The sequence below is a fragment of the Excalfactoria chinensis genome, chromosome 16 (assembly GCF_039878825.1).
Source record: "Excalfactoria chinensis isolate bCotChi1 chromosome 16, bCotChi1.hap2, whole genome shotgun sequence".
NCBI classification, from domain to species: domain Eukaryota; kingdom Metazoa; phylum Chordata; class Aves; order Galliformes; family Phasianidae; genus Excalfactoria; species Excalfactoria chinensis.
In genome coordinates, this window is record NC_092840.1 from 8,677,041 (window position 1) to 8,696,051 (window position 19,011).

General features: G+C 38.7%; 1 protein-coding gene across 2 annotated transcripts in view; it reads right to left on the minus strand.

The window, feature by feature from the left end:
* TMEM132D (transmembrane protein 132D) overlaps positions 1 to 19,011 on the minus strand; it is a 192,759-nt gene that overhangs the window by 131,773 nt on the left and 41,975 nt on the right. For both annotated transcript variants that reach the window (XM_072350881.1, XM_072350880.1), the window contains one exon: positions 6,236 to 7,124. In XM_072350881.1, the coding sequence (XP_072206982.1) occupies positions 6,236 to 6,996 (761 nt within the window). In that variant the 5' untranslated portion in view covers positions 6,997 to 7,124. The remainder of the gene's footprint in view (positions 1 to 6,235; positions 7,125 to 19,011) is intronic.

Genomic DNA, 19,011 nt, shown 5'->3' on the forward strand with positions numbered 1-19,011 from the left:
TGCTAGAATCTGAGGGGAACTGGCCTTTTGGTTTTGCAGGTCATGAGAATATAATATATACCTTTTTTTTAAACAGCCAATGGAAACAAAATACTACTTAATTGGGAAACAAGCTCTAAATATGTCAATCTTAATCAAAATTTAGAAAACTAACATTATTCTCACAATAACTCTGCAGACAATGCTATGAGATGCCATAAATATTACACTAACCCTGTGCTTCAGTAAAGAAGCTTCTAGGATCAGTTTGGGCAACAATACAGAATATCTAATCTCAGAATCTGGTGCTGTTTTTTATATTCTAATGGCAATACTCTGTATGTTGCAAGTCAGTGCAGTTTAGTTTCATCATTTTAAATCGTTACCTATCTAGATAAGACTTGATCTACTATAATGCACTTCTGATCAATTATTTTGTGTTACAAATATCTATCACAAGCTATTACTATCAGTACTCTTTGTGGGTTGAATAAATCAGCCAGAATGTATGCTGATTTCATAATAGTAGTTCTGCTCTCCTGTATTCTTACAAGATTTGAATGCAATGGGATATAGGAGCTGATGAAACAATGTGAGAAGCCAATGATAATTTCAAATAGAAGATTTCCCCACCTTCATGAAATTGCCTTCTATTCCTCAATGCGCTTTATTTTTAAAAAGTATTTTTGAAGATAGAAAAAAAAAAATGCTCACCTGGATAGAACAGAGTGCTTTCCTAGCATGTTAAAGAATGGGGAAGGAAGTTTGTTAATCCAAAGATTAACAAGAAGGTGTATTTGGCCACTAAGATAAACACAAACAGAGTAAGCGCCAACAGGAATATCTGAAGAGCATGCAGGACCCAGCATCCAGCTCCTAACTTGTCAGTAATTAAATGTAAAGTATGAGAAACTGGAATGGATGTGTTCATCACAACAACCAGACCTGGCAAAGGGATTTTTGACAGACAGCTGGCGGGCTGATAAAAGACTTGTATAACTTTGTCACTGGGTGACACCGCACTGCAACTGGGGCACATCAGACCTAGAAAGAAACTTGGAAAGGGGTTATGGATAAGCCTTGCTTTATAAATAGACATCCAAAGACGACAAGAATTCAGCATTGTGAGCCTCTAAACTTCCTCAAAGGTGCATGTTTCCCTGTCCCAGAACAACAACATGAAAGTTTCATTCTCAAGGAACATGAGGCAGATGGGCAGTGACCCACTGTGAGGGCTGTCCCTGGCTCCTTCAGAAAAGCCTTTGGTGTGAAATATATAATCCCTGGTCCTGATAAAACAATGAGAAATCCTCACACAGATCAAACAACACTGGGGAGAGCGTGCATACAGCAGGACAGAACACACTGTGTGTTATCTCAAAACACAATGTTTGATACTTCTTTATCTGTATTAACACACCTTAAAGTCGGGCTGCTCACAGTAAACTGCCCTCACCCAAGCCCTTCTTCCTGTTGGCTTTGCTTTATCCGTCAGTTGGGAATTTAAGTACATCACAGTGACATCTCCCACTATTAGGTGAAAGTGTGATGGATGACAGGAGCAGCACCTGCAAACAAGGCAGCTCACACATTGTCAGTGCCAATCACACTTACCATCTGTCTTCCATTTATCTAGCTCAGACCTGACAGCCTTCTTTCATATTGTTTCATTTCTTACCACAAAGGAGCCTCTAATATTTTCTCCATTGAGAACTGAGAAGTTCTATGGGAAGAAAATAAAACTCAACGACATTCATTCCAGAAATTTAACTCATATTACCCCAAATCTCCTCATTCCTAAGGAAAACAAACACACAAACAAACAACAAATATTTGCCTCCTACAACCAATTTAAGCTGAGTTCTGCTGATGTTCTTAGCCTCCCTAAATTAATCAAAGTTATAATGAAGAAAAATCCTTATTCCTAACAAAACCTTATAGTGGGTGGAAATGCATTTTTTATACCTTCTGAAAATCAGAGACATCCAACCTCTAACTTCAGACACATCAATTCTAGAAGATGCTAATCAGATACAGACTTTCTGGCCTGACAAGGTCATACTGCCAAGAGAAACTTCATTTTCCCAGCAGTACCGTCTCTTGGTGAAGAGATTACAGCAAAGACTCCCAAAAAGTGACAGGGCAGGGGAAAATGTGCAGCTGAGGGGGCAGGGGCCAATGCTTTCTGTCTTTATCAGGCCAGAAGAGTAGTTGAAAGGGCAGAAGCATATACCATAGAAAAGATTTTATATATATATATATATATTAAAATTCAAATGCAGATGGGGCTGCTTAAATGACAGAAGAAATCAAAGCTACCAAGGGAAGAGAAAAATGCACATTAGGATTCTTTTCAATCTGGCAGAACATGTACATATTCAGGTTGGGGATACCATCAAATAGCCCTATAAACCTAAGGCATAGAGAAAAGCCCATCTCATTACACAGTTTTATGTGGCTGGTAACCTTCCTGATCACCACTTATTGCCTGATTGTTTCTACCACTAAAATATGATTTAATTCAGGACTAGGGAAAAAAAAAAAGATTTAGCTCAGAACTAGAACAGCATACAAGCAATTTGATAAAATGTCAGTCTTGTTCAAATTTTCTTGCTGTATAAATTGAGTGTTAATGATCTCGGCTCCACCACCGTCATGTATTTATGCAGCCCTTTTCATGTTTGCTGCCTTATTATTGATTGCTAGATAAAATGAAAAAGAGGTGAAGTTCATGCAACCTAAACTCCAGGGGCCTTTTCAGATAGTTTATCCAGATTATTGATGGGCATCACTTATTCAGTACCACTATTTCACACTAGTCACTGTATTCACACAACTATCAACAGAAGGAAGGCATTAAAAAGTATCATAGCCAGACAACAAATTGTTTACAAAAAGGGTGCCTGGCTCCTGAGTTTGGTTTATAAATCTAATATTATCATACACAAAACTTCAGTTCATCTTTTCAAACAGTATCTGTTTTACAGGCTTCAAATATAACCTTCCATTCTTTCATAGGAATAATGGTATTTTATACATTTTACTTCTTTCTTCTGGAAATCCAGTGATAGATTTTGACAGTGAAGCTCAAAACAATATAAGGGTTAGAATGGAATGGACCAGCTTAGTATAAAATAGGACATTTCTTGCTGCCGCTGAAGCTAAACTGGATTTGCTCCAAATGAAAATATTTTCTAATAGCTACTCACTCAGCAGCAGCATCTAAAGAAAATGAAGGCCACAGTGCTACAGACATGACAGAATACAAGAAATAAAGGCAGGATTCTTTAACTGAAATCCAATTCTATTCACTTTCACTTAAGAGTTTATTTTCCTTAGGGAATTTTAGTATTTATCAAGAAAACGCATACATCAAAAGAAAGATGCTATGAAAAGTTTAACAACATAGAAGCATTCCAATTCATTGGCAATAGGATATATTACTCTCTCAAATACAAATAGAATTTTGGCCAATAATCTAAACAGTTACTATTATAGAAGCAAGGAAGCAGATAGCAGTTTGTGGTTTGGGATTACAGCCATCCTTTCAATTCCTTGAATATCTCCTAGCCAAAGATCCCAAGTTTTCATTGATATCAGTAGAACGTGCTGCTTCTCTAAGATAAAAACTGATGATTTCTTATTAGGAAATAAGGAATAAGTTTAAAAGTTCATGTTTCAAAACTTGTGGCTGAATGTACTTCCATCCTGAATTTCCTGTGGCTGTAAAACTGTAATCACTATGCAGCAGCATCCCCACCACTGGTGCCATCACATCTTCAGCTACAGCTTGAGACTCCTCTAAAAGTTAATTTCAGAGCTCAGCATTTTATTAAAGCACCCAGTGTTTTCTTGTAGGTGACAAAGGACATCAGCCTTCTCTGGCCATCAGTATGTTAAATGATGATAAAACAGTTTCTGTGACAGCGTAGACAGCATGTCCAGAGCTGGTCAGTATCAAGGGACTTTGAGGATTGCCTTTGATCATTAAGAGAGGACTGTGGACTCCAGAGTTGCTCTCTTTGGGCTGAGATGTATTAACAATGACTCCACACACAACCCTCCCACCTGGCCACTTGCGAAGAACACAACAAACAATTTGCACTCAAAAGAAGATTAAGTAATAGAATAAAAGGTACAGGATGTTTATTTATTCTATAAGGGCATTTAACACTGCTTCACTGGGAAGATATTGCTCATTGCTTGTACACAGCACGTTATCTTCAAACACTAGTATATATTAGCAGTGGTAAAATGGCTTCAGAGAAGATAAGTGACTTAGCTAAGACCAAAGGGGAAGCAAATGTGTGGATATAAGCTGAGAAATCAGTTTCTTGAGGCTCAGTGATCCAGTATAAGCCCCAAACCTGGGGCTTACTGCAGTAATCTATATTTATTCATCATTTTATCTCCTTCCTTCTCTCTCTCCCATCCATACAATCAAGTTGTGTTTTTATTTTCTCTATTTCATTAAAAACAAAAGCTAGATATTAGCCCTTACACCCCAACTCTTCCACAAAATTAAACAGTCTATCCATCTCACATACACCACTCTAAATATTTTACTGCACAGAAGAGCAGTCTGAGAAGAAAGAAGGGCAAAGGCACCCAACACTAGCTTATATACTTAGTATTTTGCATCTTCCACAATGATCACCTTGGAGATTGTTTCCCATTAGAAGACGGGATAGAGTTTACTCTCAATATAATTATTTTGCCACAAAGTACGGTTGTGTATTTTAATTTTGTTTTACTTGTGGCTGTTTTACATTACTGTTGCTTCCTTTTTGATCTCTACATCCTATATTTTCCATCTGTTCAAGTCACAATTTCCAGTCCAATGGAGCAAAAGCAATGGTAAAAGCATTTTGCCAGCAGCCCTTGGCCTTGCTTTATGAATACAGTTGCCAAGTCTTGCTGCCACTCTGGCTAGGACTCCTAAATGTAAGAGACAGTTTCAAAATAAAGATTAATACTAGTACAGTTTTCTCCTAAGAGTTATATTATGGGGGAAAACCTTTGCTTTCCTTTATGAGAGAGGTCAGCACTGTAAAAGACCAAGTAGATGCAGCACTTTCTCACACTACTGATATTTGCAGCAACCATGAATACGACCAATATCCATCACCACGCACACACTGTATGCCCAAGCTGCACTGTACACGGCATGGTGCAGTCACTGTCACCAGCACCACCAGGTTAGAGAAGGGCAAAAAGAAGAGGCAGGGAGATTAACTAACTTGCCTAAAGTCACACTGGAAGTTTATGGCATATAGGGTACCAAATCCATGTCTCCTAGAAGAAATCCAGTGTCTTCATCATATTATAATAGCTGGCAGTAACCTGTGTAACCACAGTACAACAGAGCTCCATTTCTGATGGAGCTACTGTGACTCATTTATAAGGGCTAAAATAAATAAATCAGCTCTGCACCCACTATTCATCCGTGGTACTGTCAGATACACAACAGTGCTGGCACACAGAGCCTCGGACTTGAGAAGACAACCAGGCAGCCTCACTAGCATGTAATGCACAACTGCCCTCAGTTTACCATAGCATAGTCTGACAGCCTTTGTTCTTGAACTATTTTGGATATGTTTGTTCTTGGATGATGTCAGCAGTTGCAGTGAACTTCACACTATCATCCCAAGCCTTGGAAGTAACCAAGTCGATGTGGCACTTAGAGTGTAACTTCAAAGTTATACTCAAAGCAGGTATTTTCCATTTCCAGACTTGGTCCTTGTATGTCAGTGATAGAACACTTCAAGTTTCTGAAGTATAAAACAGAGACAGGCCTACAACAAGCTGTGGGGAGGTATTTAAGCATATAAATCCATCTCAGATGCCTAATTTTTGCTCAATTCCCATAAATACCTTTGCGGATTTGTGCTTTACTAATCTTAACATGAGTTCAGTGGAAGATTAGAAGCACCACAAACCTCAGTTCAGGAGAATTTACATATTATCTCCTATTAGCACATATATGAGTCCCAGGTCTACTAATTTAATTTTTGTTATACGTAGTATTCTAAGGCCTTTTGCTGAAATTATCCTTTCACACTGAAAGAGATCACATCTCAGCAATTCATACAGTATTAGACTGAGCAGTACACAAAGAATCAAGTCAAGCAACTGTAATTCATTTTCTGTAGAGAAGTAATTGAAGAATTTTGGGTAAATTCGTACATGAGAAAGCAACTTCCCATACCAAGAGTAGGAAAAAAAAGGGAAGGTACAAAAGAAAAAATAGCCTTACCTCAGCGTGAATTGATCCTCTGTTGAGTTTTTAGCAATAGATACAAGGAAAGTCAAGATGTCACCTTGCTTGACAGTCTTTGGTGCATACCAAATGGCAATATTATTATCCAACCTCATTTCTTTTAAGGAAGGGACAGCATGTGTCTGGTAAAGGAAAACACTTCCAATCCTCTGCAAGGGAGGTCCCGACTCATCAATGTCATTGCGCCCTGATCGGATCCCATTACTTTTCCTAACATCCTCCTTGGTGCATTCCCCTTTCTCATCTCCTGGTTGTATGGCATAGTACAGCTCCACAGGACTTCCCTCAGAATGCTCCATTGGTTTCTTACGGCCAGCTACAACGGTGGGGGGGTTAAACCAGCCAGGCAGCAGTTCCAGCTCTGCCACACACAGCCCCAAGTCCCCCTTCAGCCTGCAGCTGCCTCTGACTTCCCGTGTCTCCCGGAAGGCGAACACCCGCAGGCAGGGCAGCCTCTCCGTCGTGCTGTAGTCATCCCAGTCCCTACCCACAATGTAGAACAGGACCTGGACTTTGGGCTTGCTAGGGTAGATTTTGTCACTCATTATGAAGGCCTTAAGTTTCCAATTAAATGAGAACTTGTTGGTAGATCCAAATGGATTTGAAGACAACATTAAGTCCTGGGGCACTACTTGTTCAATGGTAAAAGGTCCATAGCTGGCATTTAGCACAGGTGGCCTCTTGGATTTGTAGATGAGAAATGACTCCACTCGCGACTGCAAGCTAGAATTCCTCATAATATCCTGGTTGGCTTCCTTAAGAAAGAAGGAAACATCTGCATTGTGGATACGATATGTCACAGGCAAGTAAGTTGGCAGTAAAGAAAACCTCTGTATGCTTTCCAGGATCCCTCGACTCTCAGTCACTGTTGAAAGGAAAGGAGAGTTTAAAAGATGAAATCTTCAAATCATACTGTGGCATAACCTACCTGACTTTAATGGTGGCTTGACAGTGCTGTGGGTGGTACTAGTGGCAATAATAAGCATTATCAACTCATGCAGAAGTAGCCTAGGTAAATGGTGATTTATCCAGCTTGCTTGGAAAGCAGTAGGGATTTCTATGTTCTATATGACAGATAGATAGAAAGAGAAGCTTGTATAGGTTTACTTATGCCAAAGGTCACATCTTCACTTGCAATATACATTTGTTATTGGAGAGCAAAATTACCTGAATGATAAAATTAAGTGTTTTCCTGCACAAGGCTGAATTTCTCCTGGAGAACAGTTAGCACAATAACCAATACACAAATGCTCCATTACAATACTCCGGTACTACAAGATTTCAAACAGAGTTTTATTCGCACCCCATTTATGGCCCCTTCTATTTAAGTGCATTTATGAGAAAGGGTAGCTTTTTTTCCTCCAGTAAATAACTATCAAGCTTCATATCACTGCTGTTGCCCAAGCTTAACGCTGTTCCTTAATACAAATGCATTATCTGTAGGTTGTACACCACTGCACATGGAAAGAACATTTTCAATGACACTGAGCCTCTCACTGTGAGGCATCTATTTTAACTGTGCCACCAAGCAATTACCTGAGGCAGGCTATCATATTAAAGAATCAACTCTCCATTCTTTCTCAGAACTGTCAGTCCCAAAGAGCAAAGACGTACACTGTTAAAAAATACAGATGTAAATACAATATGACCTTCCCCGTTTGAACATCTGACCTTCATGCTCATGTCTTCACAGTCTAATTCTGCTATAAATTGCATTATTTTGCCACAGTAAATTCAAATCCGTAACCTTACTCAGAAAAGTGACAAAAGGTTGACATGGATGACATCCAAAAGCAACCCAATTTCCCGTGGTCTATTCCACAGATGCTTTATGAGCCCTTATTATTTGTTTGGAATCTGACCTAAATATTTATTGCCTAGTTAGGAAGCACAGTGGCCTAACCTGACGACAGCTCTTTCTAACTACCAATCTCTCCTTTATGTGCTGCATTTCACTGTAAAATGGCTCAAACAGGTTTGATGAGGCTTGTTAGCTTCAGATCCTATGGGAAGGTATTCTTTAAAAACTGGTTTCAGACCGTTCGCCAAAAACAAACAGGAAAATGTTGCTCAAATCAACAATCATCCTCTCCATCTGCAAGCAGAATGACCTGAGAGGGAAATTTGCCTTTGCAGATGAGCGCAGAGGAAGCCATGCTGCTGCTCTCCATCACCAATGCACCTCCATAACAAAAGAGTCAGTGCAGATCTCACCCAGATAAGAGCAAGAACATTAGAACTGTTTTGAAACTGAAAACATTTCCTCTAACAGTAAACCAAAGCAATTCTTTGGATGCAAAAAAAACCCACAACCCTTTATTCTAGCCTTGGTCTTTGTATCATTTGGCTTCCTCTTTCTCTCTCTCCACACGCCCCAGTGAGCAACAGCTTTTAAGGACCCTCTCCTAAACAATCCCCCAACAAAGATCTAACAACTCTAAACAGCTCTGCTCATACTTGCAGTTGCAGGGATGCATCTCTCCTACCCAACCCTAAGGCAAAATCTGTTCTGCTGTTGTACTTCCTCATATCACCCAGCCTATAACATCATTCCTCCATCTAATGTCCCATTTATAAATTCCATGCTCATTTTGTCCTCCTCCCAACAGCTTGGCAAAGCACCATTAAACACAGTGAGGCATCAAGGAGGCAACTTAGAGGAAAAAAGCTCAGGGTATTCAATTTTTTATTTCCCTTATTTTGATTGCAGCTCCCTCCCTTGCATTCCACAGGGAGAAGTACATTATTTTTATATTAAAACTAACAGAGTGTTTCGCCTCATAATTTTTTAATCATTTATTTTAAAGCTTAATTACCTAAGGGATTAAAAAACTTCCCTCTATATTCCCCATCTCCACAGGACAGCGTTTCTCAGAGTTTGTAAATCAGCGACTGTTCAGAATAGAAGAAGTGCTTAATAAAAAAAGGAAACAGTCCCACCAGATTGAGAAGGGTCCATTGGTTTTTAAACTTCTGGGCAACTGCAAGCTGGTCTGCTCATGGCTGTGCTTTGCCGTACCAGCAAGCTGTCACTGTGCACTGAATTCATATTTGTGCTGGAAGCTGACAGCAGCTTTCCAAACAGCCAAAGGCCAAACATTCAACCGATTTTACACTTTATCTAGGAAGAGTTATAATCAGCACTAACAGGAAAAAAAAAATGCTCAAAAACTACACTGAGTTCTGATCTACCATCTGGATTTTGACCATGAGAGTTTATCAAGGATTCTGAAGGATAGGAAATTAAACACAAAAACTACCAGAGTCCTTGATTGCAACCGTGCCAATTTCTGTACACATTATGCATGTTTGCAGCAAAGAGGAAAAATTGCAGAAGATTACAACTTTGTACGTTTTTGGATGAGACCCAGATTCAAAATTTTCAAGTTACAACATCTATCCTAAATATTACATCAAACCTATAACATCACAATTATATTTCCACAGGGATAACCCAGGAAAACAAATAAACCAGAACAGAACAACCTTCAAGTTGTTCAGTCCATCCACAGTAGGATAGATTCCTAGCATTTAGATGCAGCCCGCACAACTTGGAATTCATTAGTTGTGGCAAGCTATGAGATCAGTCTATCTTAAGCTGAGACACTGTAGGGGAAAAAGAGATTCTTCCAGAGGAGTACAGCAGGCAATGCTGGGTCCTGAGGGACTGCTGCTGTGCAGCATTATTGAACTCGAAGGACTGACCCTGTCCTAGAATGCATGATTTTGCTTTGCGGTCTACTGAAGAATATCTAACTGAACTTGTGGACCAATGTTGCAGTACTTTGGTTCCACATGAGCCACAACAGTTTGAAACAAGCCAATACAACCCAATTCTGATGCTGAGCTTATGCCAGGAGCTATTATGTCTCAACGCCTTAAAACTACATCTGTATTTGATCTCTCATGCTGTGAATGGTTTGTTGAGGATTTCAATCAGTAGCCACCTGGGATGAGATGCTGTAGGAAGGTGGTTTTCTTCCCTTTCTCTTTAGTAAATCTTCCCTGACACTGTTTAAAAAGTACTTGTCATGATGGAAGAAGCAAATTCCTTACAGGTCAGTGAATTTTAGAAAACCCAAAAAAAAACCAGCAGCATATTCAGCCTTCTCCTATGCAGCCAAGGCTCGTACATGCAATATATCCCTGAACATGACACCGTAAACATGTTGCATTTACCCTCCAAAAGTTCAGACTGTTTCCTTGATTAGGCTATTAACTTTGTACTGCAGTCTGGCTAAAAAATCTTAAATCTTTATTTCTTTAGTATCATGTAACAGCAGCTTTCAGTCAATGACAAAAACACTATTCATAGCTCAGTTTTACTGCAATGTTATTGACCATGGCTTCAGAAAATTGAAGAAATCTGACAGACCACTAACTTTATTCTGTATTGCCAGATCCTTGGGATTTCATTGCCCTAACACTTTATTTCTAAACTGTTTTATCTACGACCATACATTTATGATAAACACTCTTCCAATCAATTATATAATATTACCATTTACAAAAAATAATTGCTTTTTTTCTTGTGATTGAAGGGAATAACTTAGGAAAATTGCCTTACCAGCTGCAAGATTAGAATGGCAATAAAATATATGAAGTTTACTGCTCATCTCTGAGGTAGAGATAGGTGGTACTTCCTAGTCCAGAAAGAAATTTTACCTTTTACTTTTGGACACTAAATCTTTTGAACATCTTTCCTCTCCTACTTACGTAATGCCTTGGAATTTTGTCTTTGCAAAAGTTGTTATACACCAAGATGCTACAGGCTTGTGGCAGAGGCTGGACAGCTGTGCAGCAGAAAAAGATGTGGGGTGCTTTACAGCTGGCTGACCACAAGCCAGGAGTGTGACCAGGTGGCCAAGAAGGCCATCAGCATCATGGCTTGTATCAGACATAGTGCAGCCAGCAGGACTAAGGAGGTGATCATTCCTCCATATTCAGCACTGGTAAGACTGAACCTAAAAGTACCATGTACAGTTTTGGGTCCCTCACTATATTTATCAAGCTCATCAAATATGATTATCAGTCAGAAAAGATTTTTGACAACAGCTGTACAGCGTGGTTACTATCTTCTTGAAGTATCTCATTTTACTGAAGTTTGGAGAAGCTTTCATAACTTTATCATTGATGTCTGGACAGACCGCATCCCATCAGTGAGAGTTGAACAATCCTGAAGTTATTTTATTATTCACATTGGCAGACAGATAAAAAAATCATTTAAACAGAAAGGGCCACAAAGGAACACACACAGCTTTATATTACCAAGCGATACAAAAATGATCAGAGAGAAATCACATAACAAAGGAAAGTTCCCACCTGAAAAGGCAGCAAAGTAATAATCACAGAGAAAAATATTGAGATGAAAGGATATGACACTTTCACACAAGACTGGATGTCAGCCTGAACATGAAAGGGCAAAGCAGTGATGGACACCACAAAGTTTACAACGAGAAAAAAAATACAGTCACATTAAGTACTGAGGGAAGAGTAACTAAAACTTTTCTGTAGCTCCAGATGCAAAATATCAGTATCACAGAGAGTAAAGTCCCCAGTCCATCAGCTGTGTGTGATACAAGGGACAAAATGACACAAAACATAAGATGGCATCACACCATTGCGTGTTGATGACAGCAGCTCACTGGTCCACCTTGACACACACACCAGGGACACAGCCTCATCTAGTATTCATTTAACCAAACTTAGGAAGAGTTCTTTGCTCATGTAAATCTCCAAAGTTCTATTCAGAAATGGATTCTACCTTATAAAATCCTCTTTCAAACAGTTATGAGATGGAAGGAAAAGCAGTTTGTAGAGAAGCTGATGAGGATATAGAAGCTACAGCATTTGACACTCCATAAACACCTAAAAATAGAAAGATAAACTGGAACTTTTTCCCTTCCCCTGCCTGATAAACCCTCCAGTGTTTTCTTTAGCACTTCTTCAGGAGTTTGCTCTGTCAATTTTGAGCCAGTTTCACATCTCCTTGCAGATTCTAAAGGTCATATTAAAATCTGCCTCAGCTAAATATTCGGGTTTTTTTGAAGCCTGACTGGAAATTGGAATGTTAAACCCTTGGTGTCACAGACAATCCTCCAAGGATGATGCTGTGAGGCATGGAGCTGAGGACTCTGTCTATTTAATTGCAGGGATGTTTCTCCTAGAAAACATAGAGGATCTTTGAAATTCAGCAGCAATGAGGACTGCAGGGGAGCTGCACAAGAACCACTGAGAGCTCAAATTATTTTTCTCTACCCTGTAATTATCCTGGATACTTAAAAATCCCTGCTACATGGACGTGAATAGTTTTGCATTCTAGTCCCACTGAGAAGCTTCGAACAAAAGATTTCAGAGGAACTGGTGAAAAGCCTACAATAGAAAGCTCAGAAACAATAACAATCCTACATATAAAACAAATTACAGATACATTTTCTGCCAAGCAGGTCTTCACATTTACAAAGGGCACAAATGGAAGTCCCTGTCATAGCAAGCTCTTAGAGCCTGATTATCCTCACCACTGTCACAGTACATATTTGCACATGTGAATCCACGCACACATTAAAATGGTTTAATTTACTTTTAATATCTACATTTCTGTGGGTATGAGCAAACCCTAGTGCAAACATCTTGCTGTATACATTAAGTCTGTACCAGATGGATTCTAGCATCGTATAAATGACTGATGCTTCCCATCTCTGCTTGTAAATAACAGATTGAAAGATGAAGTCCACTAATTGAATGTCCTCAGAGTAAAGAGCAGCATCTACTAGGTAGAATAAGACAGATGGTAGGATTTCTCTATGAGCAGAAAACCAATAGAAAGGCATTAACCAAATTAAGTTGCATTTAGAACTTGCACTGGCCACTAGATCTTATTCAGTAGGAATAATTTATAGACTCGATGCTGCAATTTGATATATTCCACTCTAAACTCGTGTGAATAATTTATTTTTCAGATGTCCAGCTAAGCTGATTCAAAAGAAATAACAAAAACAATGATCTCAAGTCAATTCAAAGTGATTTTCTTACACTCCATCAATATTGAAGAGAACCCATGAAAGAAAAATCTAATAAGGTCTCAAGGATGAATATTAATACATTAATGTATTCTTATATTTTACACACAATTGTATATGGAAAAATAGAACAAATCTGAAATATAAAGCTTCAAAAGTTTTCTTCTAAAACTCCATTTTTTAATTATAACTTTCAAGGGAAGGCTATTCCTTCAGCCTATCTATGAAAGAGACACATAGAAGAGGTATCAGGTTTTTTTTTAAGCTACTAAGCATGTAATAAAAGCAAGTCTTTAGAGTTTGAGAGGAGCCATTCTTAGGAAAGCATGGTTGAACACGTTAGTTATCTCTCATTGACCTATCTGGATAATAATCAAATCACTGGATAAATAGAATAAATAGCTGAGCAGATATTTCTGACTGGTTACCACGATCCACAAGCCACTATCAACTACTGCATTATTAGATAACAAAGATCAGGATTAAATCTGACTCGTGAAGACAACAAATATAATTAATACAAAACAGAACAGCACTGATTATTTAATATAATTTATAGTAACTTACTTGGTTTTAAAATTGTTAGGTTTTGCATATCTACAGTCTACATATACATAAGATTCCTTTCCTGGTCACAGAAAAAAAGGTTCAAAACTGCTCAGATAAATCACAAGAGCGTACAGACATTTACTGCCTGGCAATTTAGAAAATATCCAGGAATAAATCAGCCAAGGCAAACCACTGAAAGTGAAGGAAAGCAAAAGTATTAAAATGACACATTAGAAGTGTTCTCCCAAATTACATACGGTTCACAGAGATGCCACATTCAAAATTTAAGTCTTGAGGGTTTCGGATTGGACAAGCAGCAAGTAGCATTAATGAGACTACAAGCACTGAAACTGAAGACCTCTGCGTATGTTAAATAATTTTACAACACAGCCTGAAGAAGGCGGGCAGATAAGGTTCATTGGTGATATCTTGGGAGGAGATGTTTACAGTTGGTGGGAAAGAATCTCAGCTAATGTACAGCAATAAGATCAATGTTCCCAACAAAAACTTTATCGCATCACATCCCATGAGAAACTAGCAGCCCAGGCAGAGTGCTGAACACTCCCATAGCCTTCAGGTTGATGTTACGTCTCTGCTGTGCACGTGTGCAGTGCAGTTCCTTCCTCAGTACAAAATAACTTAAAACCTGCCTTGCTGTTACTACAAGGCTTTAAAGTAAACACTTTATAGCTGCAGCGGTTCAGCATGAAACGTTCCAGATTACACTTAAGTATTATGACAGTCAGTCCTCCTATGTAAATATACACAGATCTAATCTTTGAAAAGAAGACTGGCACGATGTGATCCCTGCTTAGGAGCATGTGTTTTCAGCAATGAAGTTTTCAGTAATAAATTCCATAGACCAAATGAATAAGGGCAACAATATTTCACCTTTTCTTGTAGATACAAAAATAGTCAACTCCCAGTCCCGTTCATGCAGAAACATCCCTTAGGGCTCATGCCCTCTGGTTTCTTTCAGTCTTTTTAAAGGTCATGGTCTGACATTTCAACAGTGTTAGAAGTCATTGTCTTCTTTCCTGTGTATGTGTCTCTGCTTAAGCATTATTCCCTTCTAGTTACAGGGCCCAAGGCAAAAAAATTACTACTTCATAAGAAGACTAGATCTGGTACTGCACTTAGAGACTGATTATAAATAAGTCAAGGCAGCTCAGTTGAAATAATACTAGATGCAAAAGGTTATGCATAAAACCAACAATCCACAGGAAATGTGAAATTAAAATAGAAGATACATTTCCCCCCCCACACACAAAGTGAAAAACAAAACAGAACATGAAATCAGTCTAATTCATAAACAACTGAGGCCTTTTCTATAAATGCAACTAGTATGTTATTATCAGATACTACAAATAGCTCAGTTTAAATCCTGAGATTTCTCCTGTCTGCACTGTACCCTGACCAGAAAGTATGAATAAACTTCTTTCAGTAGGATTAGCAGCTATTACATAATAGGTCATCCTTTCAGAGCTATTGTAACTGATAGGTGGGATCGCTAGGTAGGATGGTGGGGTCAGGGAGGAACTCAGTACTTAATTAGAATCCACACCAGGGGACAGATTGTTTAATTGCATGACCTAGCAAAACTCCAAGGCTGCTCTCAATTAAATTAGCTCGTGAGGGTCTTCCATAAACTTTCCTTACAGCATTCATACTTTGATGCACTCCAGTAATGCCTTTCCTGATACCACTTTCTGACCAGTTATTCACCAGAAATCCTCCCATGATAAGTAGTTGTCTACCTGGCATACCTTAGAAGTAGTAAGAGGCCTCAGCAACATAAGGAAGACAGGGAGCCAGGAAGACAGGGAGAACTTAACAAGTTCTTCTGAAAACATATTAGCAATCCTAACAGGGAATAGTTGAAGTTCAAGAGGTGAGGGCTGGTTTTTATTTATTTATTTATTTTTATGGAAGAAAAATTGCAGTAAAGTTGTTCTTAAGAAAAAATCTGCAGCTGCAATTAAAGGAGTGCATCACATTTCTGCCAATTAGCTTAATTAGCATGTGGGCTGATTGATACCTGAGTAGGAAAGGTTTCCCATTATTTAAGGGTGTGGAATAACAAAGCAAAGACCAGAAATTCTCATAAGCTCAGAAAAGGGACAAAAAAAACCTAGAGGAAGTATTTTAATACTGCTCAGGGTGAAGTATCAGCTCTCAAAGCATTTATAGAGAAGCTCCTTAGAGAGTTAATTTCAGCTCCACCTCACTAAATCCCAACCCAGTGCTAATAAAAAAAAACAAGTATTTTCAACTGGCCCTACTATGATTTCATCAGAAGATTAGAATATAAAAGAAATAAATTGCAGCCCTTTTGGTACTAACTGAAGCCCTGATATGAACTGTAAAGAAACTCAGCTTCATCAGAACAGACATACCAGCAGTATTCTCAGGTACCACGTACCTTCTGACCAGAGGATGGATCTGGCAGCGGACCAGAGGTCATCCAGTACTGCCCACTGCCTATTCAATCTGGAGTGACAAACAAGAGACTACTGTAAAGTAGTGCAGAAGTATTTATGTGGCTCTTAACACTGATTTTGTACATTCCACCATAGAAGTCAGATATATTCTTCTCTTTATTGAACCACGTAGATCCACTGAGTGTAATTTCCCAGAGTCCCAGAGACCAAGACAAGTAGACGTGACAATGCTCTATGAATATACACAGATTTTTAACTCCACTTCTTTGTGATTTGTGTTCTGATATACACAATTGTCTTGTTTGGTGATTGCTATATGCTGGATTTTTGCATCTCATGCAAAGATGAGAAACTTCATTTCAGTCAAACCCAATTACAGCTATTTTTTATTTCAAGCCTAAAAACTACAGCCAAACAGTGTCAAAATCCAAAAATAATTCCCCTTTGATTGAATCTTAGCTAGGATGACCTCTTACCATTAGTATTCTGCATTCATAAGTCAGTGAATTAAAAGGAAATAATCTCTGAAGACAAAAAATGTAATCAAAGCTACAAACCATAATGGCTTTCTTTCTTGACCAAAATACAGCTCAGTTCACATCATCCTTTCTAGTATTTAATGACCTGCAGTCTTTTGTAGAGGAAATCAATTAGCTGATCATTGTGCCATGGTGAAATTAAGTTTAAATCAAGTTGTTATCCTATGTTCATTAGCCTACATGAAAGTTTTGTTCTTTTACCAGCTCACAGTGGGCAGGTATTAGTAGAATGAATGACTGATCGAAAACAGACAGTAATCTTTAAAAAGTTTCTTTTGTGCTAATGCCACAACAATCTGTTGTATGTTTCCATGCCAAGAGCAAGTCCGAACAATATTTTTGTAATTAAAGTTACATGAAAATAGAGTAAAAAAATTCAAGCTATGTGTTTCAACAACAACAAAAAAAATAGTAAATTTCTATTTACATCCCTCACAATTAAAGTCATGTATTCCCTACTTAAACACAAGCTATGGTGCTGACCAAGCAGAGAAATGGAAACTATACCAGCAAGCAGAAGAGCACTTACTAATGCATAACACCCCTTTATGTCTGTAGGTAAAATGAAGATGAGCTAACGAATTTGAATGTATCATAATTTTGTGAAAGAATAATAAATGTCTTCCTTATATTATTTTAATCTTCCTCTGAAAACTTTATATTGCTCAAATCAGCAAGAAATTTCAGAGGGGCTGTTAGAATTTCTACCTTTCTTGGTGATTATACATTTCCTGATCAAGATGTGAGCTTTAACTAGTAGCTATTTCCATTCACAAGAATAATGTCCAATTTAAAGTTCCAGCTGTAGCATAACTAAGGATTTGAGTATCTAGAAAAGTAGATTTAGCACATCTATTTTCTATGTTTACCTAAAGGAAAAGGCAACCACACAATGACTTCTGAGCGTCCAGCACTTTGTTCACACAGGAACTATGCACTGATTGGCTTTTACTTGGAAAGCTTCTACACCTTGAAATTTGAACATTTAACAGAGTGGAAGAATTTCATTTTCTGAGGCACAGTTTCTCACTAACACAGGTGCTCTTAAGGGAGAATTTACAGCGTCCATTATCTTCTAAAATAGGAGGTAATGAGAAATGACCATGCAAGAAAAGACACTGTAATAGACTTCACTTAATCTGAGATTTATGGGAGTAGAGCTCCAGTTTAGACATCAAAAGCTAAGTTCAAAGTCCAGCTGAAATAGGATCTGCAGGATGATGGTGTGTAACACCAGGAGCTGCTCTGCCCACCTAGACAAATCATGACTGGAATTCTTACACAGTCATTACACAGCGCCATTTATCTTGCTTAGTGTCTCGCAGGAATGGAGAGGACGCAGACATTGACAGACTGCAGGAGATTCATTACCTTGGCCACTGAGGAGGGGGGTAAAGAACAAACAATGCTTCTCGTCTCACTGTGACAGAGTGGCAGGGGAACAAGTAAAACATGGTCAATACGCTCCTGGGAATACATGGCTGCTGGTTTCCTAAGAGGTAAGCTCACTTCCTGCCTTAGGCTGGAAAAGCAGTCCTTAATTGGAATCAGACTGTATGCGCCACACTCAAGTACAGAACTACTTTGGGGGTAGCTCAACAGATGTCAGCCAGGCCATGTGAGAAGTGAGGTACCAGACTGCTCTGATTTCCTCACACAACAGTGGTATTTTCTTCTCTTTTGGGCATTAAGAATCTTTCAAGTTTGCACATGTGAATGAAGGGTGTTAGACTGATGGAAGTCCTCTCTTTACCCTAAGAGCCTACATGTCACAGGCAATCAGCATTAAATCCCCAATGTCAAGCTCAGCAGTGGTTTCCACCTGCAGAACAGGAGACAGAGCTGTCATGCACTTCTCAGGGACCTTCTCTCATCATCAGCAATGTGCCTAGTTTCAAATACTTCAAAGCTGTTAATTCTAATCTGTAATTTTGTGAAAGGAAGACTCATCACGATATAAACAGTACAGAAAAATCAAAACAACCACTGCATAAAGTAAACACTATCTAAGTGAGTTGTGGCATGATAACGCTGAGACAGTAGTTCCTAAATAGGAGAAAGATGTAAGAACAGTGAATTTCACTGAGTCAAAGGCACATGGTAGAAATCAATCTAACATTTCAATTTTGACCTTATTATATGTGCCACTGAATCTCAGCCTGAACCAGATATTGGGAGATCCTGTTCAGGTGCATAAAGGAGTC